Consider the following 14,059-nt stretch of genomic DNA (forward strand, 5'->3'; position numbering starts at 1 on the left):
ATAAAAAAATATTAGGAATATGCACATGTGAATATGATGATCTATTTCTAGTGAAAATAATGAAGATATCAATTAATGAGAATATTTGTACGAAGTCTTATTAAGCTAATTTGTGTCTTAAATTGTAATTTTTATTCGTTTATTTTCTCATATATTAAAAAATAAAAAGAAAATGTTAAAGATATTAACAATTTTACAAACAAACATACATACCTAAGGTATCTTAATAATTTGAGTATGACAATACACGTTCTTAATAAATTTTCTCCACCTGCAACTCCCTCTTGTTATTCCACAATCAAACATGAAAAGAAAATAGATACAGAGTTTATTTGATACAACTTATATTAAAGCACACCTTTCTTAGCGTTTAACTAATTAATATTTTTTAAACTTATTTAGACTATCTTTACTTAATAAACTGTAACAATTTGAATTAAAAAAAAAATGAAGTTAAACCCTATAGAACCACATATTTTACAATCTCCAATTTCCCATTTCAACACACCATAGAACTGAGGCAATTTTCCATTAAAACAGATATAGACACACATCACATGTAAAAGTGATGAACCAAGAGACTTTAGTCTAATTGACTAACTTTTTTGGCCACCAAGTTTCTCTTGAAAGCGAATTTTAGATTTTGTTTGTAGGAATGGAATAAGCAGACAAGTTTTCATTGCAAAGTGTATGAACATGTGTGAATTTTGACTTCCCAATATATTAATTTAATAATAAATTATTAACTTTCACCAATAATAAAAAGAAAAATGCAATACATCCTAAATGAATTATCAAATTTTTTATCAAATTTCTCACACAAATCACATAGATCCCACACCCATATAAAAAATTTGATAAAATATTTAATAATTCATGTATGTCGTGTTCGGTTTAAGGATTTAGGAAAGAATTTGAAAAATGAAAGAGAAAAAGTGTGTGAAATTATATGAAATATAGACATATTTTATTCACATTTTACCAATCTTTTCTATTTTTCTTTTTAAATTTCTTTTCAAATTCTCAAACCAAACACAAACACAGTATTAGAGAAGCTATCATAATTCTAAAAAAAATATAAAAACAAACATGTAAAAGTGATGTGTCACTAGCAATTGTTGTTTGAAAATAGATGTATGCGTATATGAAGCGTGTTAAACTCGTGTTGGTTGAGTTAGTGGCACAGCATCAACAAACACAACTAGGCCCCACCTTATCCTATTCCCCCTCCCTATTTCTGAAAAAATCACTTCTTCATGATTAATAATTAAATAATGTATACATATATATCTAACTATACCTTCCTCCCTATCTGTTTAAACCACATTAGATCAGATCAATACCAATCTCTCTCTCTCTCTCTAGAGCACATTCTCTCTCTTAAAAATGACATCGAGGCAGACCTACAGAGTCTGCTGGTGTTTCCGGCGACGATTCAACGTCACGGCCGCCGAAGCTCCGGCGGACATCAAGGCATTGTTTGATCGGTACTCTGAGAATGGAGTCATGGACGTTGATCACCTCCACAGGTTCTTGATCGAGTTCCAGAAGGAAGACAACGCCACCGTCGACGACGCTCAGGCCATCATCGACCGCCTCCACCATTTGAAACTCCTCAACAATCTCTTCCACCGCCGCGGCCTCCACCTCGATGCCTTCTTCAAGTTCCTCTCCGGCGACTCCAATCCTCCTCTCTCCCCTTCTCTCCGGGTAACAGCAACATTCACTCACTCTCTAACCCTATCATATACATGTATATGTGTGTGTGTGTGTGTGTTCGTGCTTATATAGACATACATCAATGTTTTGACTGTGTTTATGTTTAGGAAATCTTCAGTCCTTACTTAAAATTTTATTCAAATTTAAGTAAAAGCTTTATTTGATATGAAGCACTCTAATGGATTAGCTTAGATTTAAACATAAATTTTGAGTAGAACTTAGGTTATGGCAGAGTTGTAAATTTGAAAGTAAGAAAATGTTTTTGAGAAATTTGAGTAACGACTGAAGATTTCCTAAACATATCATACATGTATAAATACTTGAAAGTTGAGCACACGCGATGCATAGAAATATAAGAAAATTGCAATGGTTTAAATGGATGTGGAGAATAAATAAATAAATAAATAAATAATTGAATGCAGAAATGTGAGCAGTTACATAGGAGTAATTTTAGTATAAAAAGTGCATTAGTTCACACCAAGTGAGTTGTGTGTTTTATATAATACTGTGTGTGGGCGAGCACATATATAGACATACAATATGTTTTACATATGTATGTGTTTAGAACATCTCCGGTCCTTAATCAAATTTTTATTCGAAATTAAAATTTTGAGTAATATGAAGCACTCCAATGGATAAACTTAATTTAAACATATATTTGAGTAAAACTTCAATAATGATGGAATTGTAAATTTGAAAGATACAAAATGGTCCTGAAGAGTTTGAGTGAACATTTGATTTTCCTTGATTTGGGTTAAAAAAAAAAAGGGGAGAAGGTAAAAATCAATTTAAAATAAGTTTGAGTCAAGGAGTGGAGAGGTTTTTGAGTGATTTTTACCCAAATGTAAATTTGATATAGGTTTGAGTCAAGGGTTGGAGATGCCCTTATATCACTGTGGATTCTATATTTAATTTTCATTTTGAGACTTATGTCTTTTATTTGTAAATATTTCAGGTTCATCATGATATGACAGCTCCTTTATCTCACTATTTTGTATATACGGGCCATAATTCGTATCTAACGGGAAATCAACTAAGTAGTGACTGCAGTGATGTCCCAATCATACAAGCATTGCAGAGAGGTGTTAGAGTAATTGAACTGGATATCTGGCCGAATTCCACAAAAGATAATGTCAATGTTCTTCATGGAAGGTAATGGTGCTAATTTGCAAATGGCAATCAATTCTAATATGGCATTGCTATGAATGAAGTCTCTGTCACTGAGATTTATGCTTATAGACCTTACATTAGACCAGACAAGAATATAGGTTTCTTGTATATCCTTTGAACTCTTTGTGTTGTGCCTTGAATAAGGATGTGTAATTACACAAGAAGAAGATGGTTAGTTATGAAAGCAAAATGCAATAAATACGAGGATAATATAGCGTGAAACTTTCCTTTAAGCCATGAATACGATTTGCAATTGATTCAAATCAATTTGAGGAAAAAATTTCTAACTTTCTTGTATGCTGCAAGCTAATAAACCTTGCACACTACATGAAACTGGACAAGTTACTTCAGAAAATGTCTCAAATATGCATTGGACAAGTCTGTAATATGATATTTTTTAATGCATTGGACAAGTTGCCAATGAGTTGGAAGTATGTTTTTCTTTCCACATAAATTATGAAAAACTTGGATATTAGAAATGGAAGTAATGAGATGCAGCAAGGTTTCGAACAAAGGATGGGGAGTTGAGGGGTGTGGGGGAGCACGAGATTTGTATTAAATGTGTATGTGTTATGAGATTGTGCATGAGTGTGCTTGTATCTTACCTTACCATCTTGTCCATGTCCTAGCTTATAAGAATTTATTGTCTCTGCATCCGTATGGTGCCAAATCTATCTCTAGTTGTGCCCTGTCTTTGTGTTCATGCATGAAAGATCTGTATGGTAAGTGTCTGCATTTCATTTAAGAGATCCGTTCTTTTATGTAGGACGCTGACCACTCCAGTTGAACTCATTAAATGTTTGAAGTCTATTAAGGATCATGCCTTTTCTGCATCTGATTATCCTGTGGTAATCACTCTAGAAGACCACCTTACCCCAGATCTTCAAGCTAAAGTGGCTGAGGTGAGTATAAGCATTTCTATAGTGATTATTAACCACTTCTTTGGTCCTTCATTAACTATATTTGTGACTTAATTCTAGATGGTCACTCAAACATTCGGAGATATTTTATTTTCTCCGGGTGCAGAATGCTTGAAGGAGTTCCCTTCACCAGAATCATTGAAGAAGAGGATTATTATATCAACCAAACCACCTAAAGAATACCTTCAGATGAAAGAAGTTAAGGAGAAAGAAGATGAAACACAGAAGGTAAAGGACTCAGCTGATGAAGAAGCTTGGGGGAAGGAAGTGCCAGACATTAAAGCTGGGGTAGCAAGTGATGATAAGGTGCATGGAGATACTTTAATCATTTTTTTTTTTTTTGGGTAAAGAAAAAGTAAGACCAAGTGTTAATTTTAAGACTTCCAATTACTTTATGTCAGGATGATTTGTCTGAGGAAAAGGATGATCAGGATGAAGAAGATCTAGATGATGGTAAGCTTAAGTCTCAGCAGATTGTAGCTCCAGAGTACAAGCGGTTGATTGCTATTCATGCTGGGAAGGGAAAGGGTGGATTAGATGATTGGCTCAGGGTTGATCCTGATAAAGTCAGACGTCTTAGCTTAAGTGAACAAGAGCTTGAAAAGGCTGTTATAACTCATGGAAAAGAGATTATCAGGTATGGATTATAATTTCTGGTGACTTTGCTTCAATGAAATCTAATTTATGTGAGTGTTCTGCCTACCTACAAATGGCATAAATCTGCAAAATTTTATTTTTCTTTCTTAAGTAGGTGTAATACATTTTTTTGATTTTCATGAAAAGAGGATTAAATTGGTTCTCTGGGCCGGTTCCCTGAATCCCTTGCTACATTAAAGTTACAGAAATCTAAGGTTTTATCTTGATGAATGCTGAAGATGCCTTCAGGGGGGCATAGTGCTGTAGACGTGTTGGGAGTAGGAACCAAGTACTAGATGACCTTCTAATAGTTGATAGAACTTTAATGAATAAGGCTATTTGGTTGAGCACATTGTCACACTCAAGGGAGTAATCAAGGAAAGTCAGAGTCACAATTCACGCTCTCCTACCCTTGTGCAGGCATCATTTGTGCTGTTACATTAGCAGTGACCTTGTGTACTGTGCTGTAGCTTACATTTCTTCAGTATTACATGTTTTGACCATGATTTCATTGTAATTGAGTGGTGGAGCATGCATCTGTTTTAATCATTAATTAAGAAAGTTTTCCATTTTGTGATAATTGGTTTGCTTTAGGTTTACCCAGAGGAACATGTTGAGGGTGTATCCAAAAGGTATCCGCTTTGATTCATCCAACTATAATCCACTAATTGGTTGGATGCATGGAGCTCAGATGGTTGCATTTAATATGCAGGTTAGTTATTTATTCATTTATTTAGTTTTTCCATTTTCTTCCTCCCTCCTCTCTCCATGCAAAGACTTTATTGTTGTAGAGTCAGTTTGCTACATGCACTTCCTATGTTGAATTCCTGAATTTTGTTCGTTGTTATGTGTATATATAAGCTTTATTTCTTTACAAAAAAAGAATAACATCAACCAGGGTTCTTTTTGTTGCCCTTTTCATAAATAATGATTAAGTAAATTGAAAAATATTGCCTATAGAACCAGAATAGCAAGAAATATTTTACTCAAGTGTCTGTCTTTGCAAGAGATTCAGCCATTAGATGGGAAATAAGAAAGCCAAAGCAGCACTCGGGTTTATCATTTTGTATAACTATATGTAATTAGGAGCGCACTAATAGAATCATTGGTCTGTTTCTGATTCGAAGGACAATTGCTTTTTTTAAGTTTCAAAAATTCTGAAGTAAAGCTCAAGTCACATGCAGTTTAGTTGGTCAATGCTCAACTGGATTCTTATGAAAGCTACACATGTGACTGAGGAAGCTAATAACAACTGTTCAGAACAAAGCTTACCAAAAGAATCTCCCATAATAGTGTAGTCATCAAATTTGCAGCATGGTTTGAAGTTGTTTGAAGAAATGACTAATCACATCATTATTTGCACCATAAGTTGTTTGCAATTGAACTCACTAATCTATATATTAACTGTGCTTTGACTGGATGATTGATTTGAGCTTTGGAGATTTATTTATTGGAAGTTTAAACAGACAAAAAATAAATACCAAGAATGTCTTTTTTTTTTTGTTTTTTTGACAGGGCTATGGACGATCATTGTGGATGATGCATGGGATGTTCAGGGCCAATGGTGGTTGTGGATATGTGAAAAAGCCCGATTTTTTGTTAAAGGTCGGTCCAAATAATGAGGTCTTTGATCCTAAAGCTACATTACCAGTCAAAACAACTTTGAAGGTGAGTCAGCTATTACCAGGACTTTTAACCATACTTGATTTCCTTGCACTTCTGCTAGAAAGTTCTTCTCTTTCCATTTCTTTACCCATCATAATTCTTTATATATTTCTGTGTATTTACTTTACTTCATCTATTCTTTTTGGTTGATTTGAATTTTGTTGCTTCGAAACAGGTGACTGTTTATATGGGTGAAGGGTGGTATTTTGATTTCCATCACACACACTTTGATGCATATTCCCCACCGGATTTCTATACAAGGGTAAATTGATACAGTCATCAATATTGTAATTGTTGTCAATGTCTTGGATAATATTCATTTTGATTACAATAGAGACCTGCTATTTCTCTTATTAAAAGTCATAACTATGATAATGTTTGCTAGTCCTATTTCAGACAAAAAAGGTGTATAAGGAACCATGGCATTAAAAAATGCTCAATTTTCCATTTCTGTTATTTGCCATAGTTTCAGGGAAAAAGTGGATATAGTTTCTTTCTTAAAATATTTTGTTCAGATTCTAAATTAAGAGAGAAGTTAATGATCCACAGAATGGAATCATGGTCTCTATTTGTGTGAATTTCCTGCAGTTAATGTTCCTTCCAAATGTGTAGTGTTGTGGTTATGGGCCATCAACATCCCTATAACTTAGTTGCACAAAACAGGGACAGGGGCGTGGTGGGGCTGAGAGTGAGAGCCGGAGGGCGAGGGCATATAGAAGTTTCTAACACTGAGAGAACCTATGGGAATGTGTATACATTATATATATTTATATATTTAAATATATAAACATATAAATTGTAAACCACCTATGGCACTTTAGTCCAAAACCATGCTTTCTTGCTACATTTGAACCATAGGGGGTAAAGCGTTTTAGCCCCAAACCACGAGGGGGTAAAATAAATTTTACCCAATATATTTTAACAAATATTTTTTCTTCTTAGCTGTGATATATCATATATGTTAAAATATGAATACTATTAGAGATTGGTGTCAAATGCAAATTGTTTTTGTCAAGTATAAATAAATATTATGAAAATAAAAAGTAATAGGATAAATTGTTCTTTGTTTGTTTTTTTTTTAGATTTATATGTTTGAGAGATTATGTCTCAATTGGGAGGAAGTTTCTTCTCAAAGGAACAAGTTTCTTATTTAGTTTGAGTTTTTGAGTAAGAAAAGTCACCCCGGTAGGAGTTTCCTGCTACTAAGCCCTATACAGTCTGTGGCATATGTTAGGAGATACTGGTTATTTCGGGCCCTTGCATTTGCATTATGATATTACTTGGGTTTTACTGTAAAAATCTGGAGCAAGTGAATTACAGTTTAGGTATCTAAGTGGGTTTATCTCCCTCTCCGTGCAGGTTGGAATTGCTGGAGTCCCTGCTGATACTGTAATGAGGAAAACAAAGATAATTGAGGACAATTGGATACCAGCTTGGAATGAGGAGTTTGAATTTCCATTAACAGTTCCAGAATTGGCTCTGCTTAGAATTGAAGTTCATGAGTATGACATATCTGAAAAGGATGACTTTGGAGGCCAAACATGCCTACCAGTGTCGGAGCTGAGAAGCGGTATTCGAGCAGTTCCACTCCATAGTCACAAGGGAGAGAAGTATAAATCTGTAAAGCTTCTTATGCGCTTTGAATTTGTTTGATATAATTGTGAGCCTGTGGTTTTTGTTTTTGTTTGTTTATGGTTTTTTTATTTTATTTTATTTTATTTTTAAACTTGTGCGTGAATACTTAAGCTTGTTGTGTGTAAAATATATAGAAATAAAATGTTGGCCATTCTGTCTGGTGCTGTTTCAACTATTTTTGTTTAGAACTTGCTATCGTAGTGTTGCGAGATTTAAACTGTTGAAAGAGTATGCTTCCATTTTCATCATCGATGCAAACAGGAAAGCCTTAAATGATCAAACAAGGATCTGGAAAGCAATTTGATGGCTTCAACAAGTTCGCTTCAAGAAGGAGCAATGTTCAAGTGAAATAGGCATTAGTACTGGACTGTTAATGGGAAGAGCCACAAATTGAGTGAGCTCCTTTGGTTTCCACATCGAAGTAGTAGAACTTTTTATCAAGCAGATGCAGCTATGAGCCAGCAGAAGAGAAAACACAAGGTATCGATCATTACTATCAAATTCTAATTAGATTTATCCTTGTGTTTGCGTTGACATGCAGAAAGCTACCCTATTGCACACATCTATATATGCCGGGAGATATCTCATCCAGGTTAATGTCCTGCACCCGAGAAGTGCTCTAAAAAGGCAACATTTTGTAGTTACTCCACAGTTTATCTTGCCGGCATTAAATCTTAATTCTTGTGTCAATGTTCAGTGATCTATTTACCTTATATTTCTATTTTAGGAGGTATTCCAATATACTGCTTATTACTTTGTTTTGTCAAAGTATTCGTACGGTACCTAATGAGCAGAAATAGGAAACCTGTATATCCACGGTTTAAACAAAAATGCTAGGACCTAAAAAAAACTACCAAGATTCTACCAAAATTCTACAAAACATAGAATTTTGGTAGTCTTTCTAGGGTCCCTAGCATTGCTCCGGTTAAGGAATAAAATTAATAAAGCTTGACTTCCCAGTCTCACATTTACGATGTCATTATTATGAATAATATAACTATGCTAGTATTCTATTGAGCATTAGTTACATCAAGGACTTGACACTTCTATAGAAAGGTGAAATTTGACCATTAAGGAGGGGTGGATGAACTCCCTTGGATTCATTCATTAGAAATTTTAACTAAACAGGACTAATGCAAATTAAATACGCTGTAATCTTAGCTCACATTGGAGGGGAGAAGCACCTTCTAAGCTATTTATTACCTCTAGTTAGTAAAATAGGATTATGCAAATATAAAATAGCCTTAGTCTTACCTTTTGAGTAGCCTGCTAGGCTACTTGAAAGAGGAAAATTTTAGAACACAAACCTGGTTACTGATGTTGGAAGTTATTCACAGTGGAGTTTTAATTACCTCAGTTACTGCTAAACTAAAGGTTACCTTATCTTTGCAATCTAACATTATTTTGAGTAACAAATTAAGTTTTCATTTGTTAGCTAATATAGTTGACAGACAATGCACCTTTCTAGTTAGAAAGTAGATTAATGTTGAATTCATTTATTAGAATAACCCGCTCTGAACTGTTAACTTGATTTATTTGGATGTTCAAGAATTTTCAACTGCATGAAGGGGAGACTTCAGAATGCTAACTGTGATTTACAAACTATTGTAGGAACTTCTACTTTTCACTTGCTGAAATTATAAATTATTTCAATGTATCTGTTGTAAGCATAGGGTTGTCTGAGGCAATATAACACATATAAATGCCTCATCTGGTTGCCACTTTTGTGTGTGTGTTAGTACAATTTTACTTGGTCAACTGTCATATCTCTGTTTAAATTGCAATTTCATTTCCATCTTAAAGGTTAATGTTCGTTGTGGATGCCAAACCCTGAAAAAGGAGTAACTGTGTGAAGAGGTTCAAGCAACTGGTTGTGATCCAGAATATATATCTAAATAATAAACATTAATGTGGACTGGGACTGCTTCCCTGCAATTCAGATTGCATTACTAATTCAGAATTGCAACACCGCAAATCTTCAATTTCAGAGGTAATCCGTATAATAACTTTGAGTGAGACCTACTGCATTATTTATTTGGCGTGTATTTAGCACCTTAGGAGGATAATCCTCTGCATTCCTGAGCACTTTTTAAGTACAAAATTGAGTTGCTTATTGACTTACCTAGAGTCAACAACAGAACGTAGTTTGGTGAGCTGCACATTAACCATCACAACTACTGAAATGCTATATTGTTCGACATTGTTTTCTTCATCTTTACCTAAAAGAATCTTGTTTTCTTCATCTTTACCTAAAAGAATAACCATGTTCTATTTTCATTTATTGATTCAATTTGCCTTCAAAAAATAAAATGCATCATTAACTCCTTGGGTGTTTAAACAGTCATACTGAAATGTTATTTTGTTTAAAAGTATGTTTAGTTTATAACGTAATATGGAACAATCAGTAAAATCAGCAAAAGCGCTTAGAACTGAGGTGTGATGAAACTGAAATCATGAAATTACCTGTTCTAAAATTGTTGGGAAGGAAATTATGTATATTTAAATGATTTGTAATATGAAATAGCTTGCTAAGAATATTCTGACACAGGTTTATTTTCTAGAAGCAATCTTGCTTTTGTTGTTCCAAGCTTTTTAGCTCTCTTAGAGGCAGGTTTACAAGCCAGAAACTGGCATAGAGTACACTGTTGACATATCATGTACGGAAAATGTTTGAGGGCCACAATTTTTGGGGCCACAATGGCTCAAAACTGTCAAAACGACGTCGTTTTTTGTGCAAAACATGCCAAAACGACGTCGTTTTGACAGTTTTGAGCCATTGTGGCCACAAAAATTGTGCCCTCTAGCATTGTTGTGTCATGTACCCAGTGGCTGATCTAAGGTAGGCACTCAAATTTTGAAAAATTATATTTTGATACATTTATTAGTTTACGAAAGTTTTTCAAAATGCCCTCCTAAATCGTTTGTAGACCCTCTCTCTTATTTGCTCCTTTCAACTAAACTCCTTCATTCCCTCCATAAATATTTATATTGCTTTGAAGCCCCCCTTAAATATATATATATATATATATAACCTTATATACATAGTTCTCTCCGAATTAACAATAAATATTTACATTTTTGTGTTTATTATTAGCTTAAATATTTCTGTTTATATTATTTTGTCAATGTTGTTTACAAAAAATAAAATAAAATAAAATAAAAATGATTGAATATAATGATTAATGGTTGCTCCCTCTTACTAAATTTTCTGGTTCCACACTGCATGTACCTATCCATGCAATTCCCTTGCTATACTGTGAATTCTCTGGCTAAGAGCTATTTCTACATTATATGTTTTACACATGTTTTTACTCAAAATCACCCTTTTACTGTATATGAGTGGTCCCTTCCAATGAGGAGGAAGGAAGAGACAATTATCAACCATATATTAGCTTTCTATTGGTGAATGAATTCACTGAGCTGGACAAAAGAATCCAATCAAATTTCAAGACTTCAAGTTCTCTACTAATTTAATTTTTTGGGTGATGATTGAGACCCCCTCCAATCATCACCCCCACCATCCCAACAAACACATGGCAGGTGGTGATTGGAGGAGAAGGAATAAAAAAAAAGAAAGAAAGAAAAAGTAGCCAATCAAGTGAAGAGGGGGTCAAGGGGGTGGGAAAAAAAGGGGTCCAAGTCATTATTCTAATTTTTTACAGTACAAATAAGCAGTTACCTATGTTGCTGTATTTGCATAACACCATCACCAACTGCCCTTCTGAAATATTATTAATTTCTCAATCATATTTTGGAATTTAAGTAAATTCCTTTTGCATTCAAGTTTTTCGTTCTCGTGGATCCGACACTTTTTTATCTACTAGAATGATATCTAATTTTGCATGATATTCCGTTGCGTCCGTGAAAAATCACTTCTACCATGTGGAGGCTTCCTTTATTTGTGTTACAAAGTTCTCTGATTGGATGAATGAAATTGAAGTACAGAGACAAAAGAAGAAGATACCCACAAATCTAAGCAAATCTCAAAACCAATTTATTGACATGGAGGTTGTCAGTGCATCTTCGGTATTGGTCCCACTCCAAACATTTGTTTATCTTGTTTTGTTTTGTTTTATTTTTCTTGCTAGGTAGGTTGGATATGAAATCATATTGATTAGCCACCATACATGTTGAATTTATTTTTGAATGAGTGGTTGATTTTGAATTTTATTTTTGGTTTAGATTACACTACTCTCCGTTGAAAGCATTGTATTTGACTTTTATAACAAATTAATGGCATTATTTATCTATTATATTACCAACTCATTATTGTAAGCATTGTTGGTTAAATATTAGTTTGGTTGGTGCTGATGATTGTTATTTATCTGTGACTTCTGATGATGTAGACAAGTGGGGTCATGCAAAAGAGGCAGTACTGCTGATATAGTTTGTTATAAGTTAAAGAATGATTCATTATTTTAGTAACATTTTTAATTGTTTAAAGAAGTTGAATGCTTTTGAAAATGATAGAAAGTTTGGTGGGATGATTAGAAATTGTGTCGGCATATTATGATTCGCGCGTAGGAGTTCTACTTCGACGGCCGTGAGTCAGTAAGCCTATGAGCTACCCATTAAAAGTATGCCAATGAGCTTTCTGTAGTTGATAACTAAAATATACAAATTAAATAATTTTTTTTTTTCATTTTTTAGTTAATTATTTATTTTTTAATTTATATAAATTGTTTATGTTTCATACCCTATTAGCAAACGTTAAATCAAACACTCAATATATATATATATTAGTGGGTGTCACATATGATACATATACAATTTAAATAAATAAAAATAAAAAAAAATAATAAAGAAATTAAGGTCCAAGGTTTGAATTCTGCTCGTCAACTATCTAATTTTATTTTATTTTATTTTTATATTTCTAATAGGAAAATGAGGACAAGTGGCATAAGCAGAAGTCACTAAAGTTTGGACACCAAGTGAGTTGTTCACTTTAAATAACTAGCTAAGGGATGGCAAACGCATCCAAGAAGATGAAAAAGTGGGCCGATAAGAAAAGGCGTGCGGTTGAATTCCAAGTTGAGGACTTAATGCTAGTCAAGTTACTACCTCAACAATTCAAGTCTTTAAAGAAGGTGCCTAAGGGGTTGGTGCGGAAGTATGAAGGCCCTTTCCCCATAACAAAGAAGGTAGGAAAAGTTTCTTACCAAGTGCAGCTACCTCCAAGGCTCAAAATCTATCCAATCTTCATGTGAGCTACTTAAAATCCTAGCATGCTAACTCTGAAGATCCAAGCCGATGAGAGTCATCATGAGCACCTATGGTAGTTGTAACCTCTTACGATAAAGAGGCAGAACACATGATAGCTGACTGAGTCATTTGAAGGCGTGGCATGCCTTTTTGCACAGAATAATTAGTCAAGTGGAGAGGACTACCTAAGAGCGAAGCTAGCAGGGAGCCAGTAGGTGCATTGTGGCAATTCCAAGAGCAGATACAAAAGTTTCATGACGAGGTCGTCGCCATCTTATGTGGGGAAGAATGTCACGTCCTGCCAAAATTTGCCTAAACAGAGTTTATCTTAGAGGAGGTCTACAGGAATGAAGGCTAAATAGAAGAATTTAGAACTTTCTAGAAGTCTCAATAGAGAGTTCTTGAAAGGTTGTGGAGAGCTCCATGAAGCTTTTGCACACCTCATTTAATAATGTATTAGAAGGCCAATGGTGCCTACAAAAGGAATAAGGGCTTGTTTGCCTTACATCCAACTTGAGTGTAATAATACAAGTACTCTCTTAAACTCACTTGTGTTCTCTCATGTGTGTGCTAACTCTTTCTCTTATGCACTAAAGGTTAAAGACTGACTTAGCATCATTAGCTTAGTTTGTAAGTGTCATGACCCAAACCCGCTCTCGTGGGTTAAGGACATAACCGGCCAGTAATCATGAGATTACCTACGGCCTCAAATCAAAACAAACGTGTTTTAACAAAGTTAACAGGGGCCAAACGGAAGCAATTTAAAACTTTGTCCATAGAGCTGTGCTTACATGGCACATCATAACAAACCATACATATGTACATTAATAACTCACACAAAATATGCATTACAAAAGGTTCTGTACATTCAGGATCATATAAGTCTAAGTCAACCCATCACAACTATATACAACAGATGCAAGGTCTTCGCCAACATGACAGAATATAAATACATAACAAAAGGGCGAAGACGGATCTCGTGCGTGAGACACAAGGGCTGACTCTCCCAAAACCTTTATTGTTCCACATAGATTTCACTGGGGCTGGGTTTGGACTTCCCTTAGCTCACCTACAAACACATGAATGAGCGTGAGCGAAAGCCCAGTGAATAA

General features: G+C 34.4%; 1 protein-coding gene and 1 long non-coding RNA gene across 2 annotated transcripts; both read left to right on the top strand.

The window, feature by feature from the left end:
* The first annotated feature begins 1,244 nt into the window (after positions 1-1,244).
* On the top strand, positions 1,245-7,917 carry LOC114283404 (phosphoinositide phospholipase C 2). The gene is made up of 9 exons (XM_028226208.2): positions 1,245-1,710; positions 2,675-2,871; positions 3,656-3,791; positions 3,870-4,115; positions 4,211-4,446; positions 5,040-5,157; positions 5,961-6,113; positions 6,286-6,372; positions 7,470-7,917. Exons 1-9 carry the CDS (start codon positions 1,387-1,389, stop codon positions 7,761-7,763), a joined length of 1,791 nt encoding a protein of 596 aa, XP_028082009.1. The 5' UTR covers positions 1,245-1,386; the 3' UTR covers positions 7,764-7,917.
* Positions 7,918-9,274: 1,357 nt separating this feature from the next.
* On the top strand, positions 9,275-13,491 carry LOC145793779 (uncharacterized). The gene is made up of 2 exons (XR_014333927.1): positions 9,275-9,735; positions 12,626-13,491. It is a non-coding gene; the product is annotated as an uncharacterized LOC145793779 (long non-coding RNA).
* Positions 13,492-14,059: the final 568 nt, after the last annotated feature.

This window comes from Camellia sinensis, chromosome 1, assembly GCF_055761805.1.
Source record: "Camellia sinensis isolate YWXY chromosome 1, ASM5576180v1, whole genome shotgun sequence".
Classification (NCBI taxonomy): domain Eukaryota; kingdom Viridiplantae; phylum Streptophyta; class Magnoliopsida; order Ericales; family Theaceae; genus Camellia; species Camellia sinensis.

Bases quoted from the DNA above. Each gene is read 5' to 3' on its own strand.
- LOC114283404 (XM_028226208.2), top strand. From the start codon at position 1,387: ATGACATCGAGGCAGACCTACAGAGTCTGCTGGTGTTTCCGGCGACGA. The intron at 1,711-2,674 runs GTAACAGCAACA...TAAATATTTCAG, and splicing joins CTCTCTCCCCTTCTCTCCGG to GTTCATCATGATATGACAGC. The intron at 4,116-4,210 runs GTGCATGGAGAT...ACTTTATGTCAG, and splicing joins GGGTAGCAAGTGATGATAAG to GATGATTTGTCTGAGGAAAA.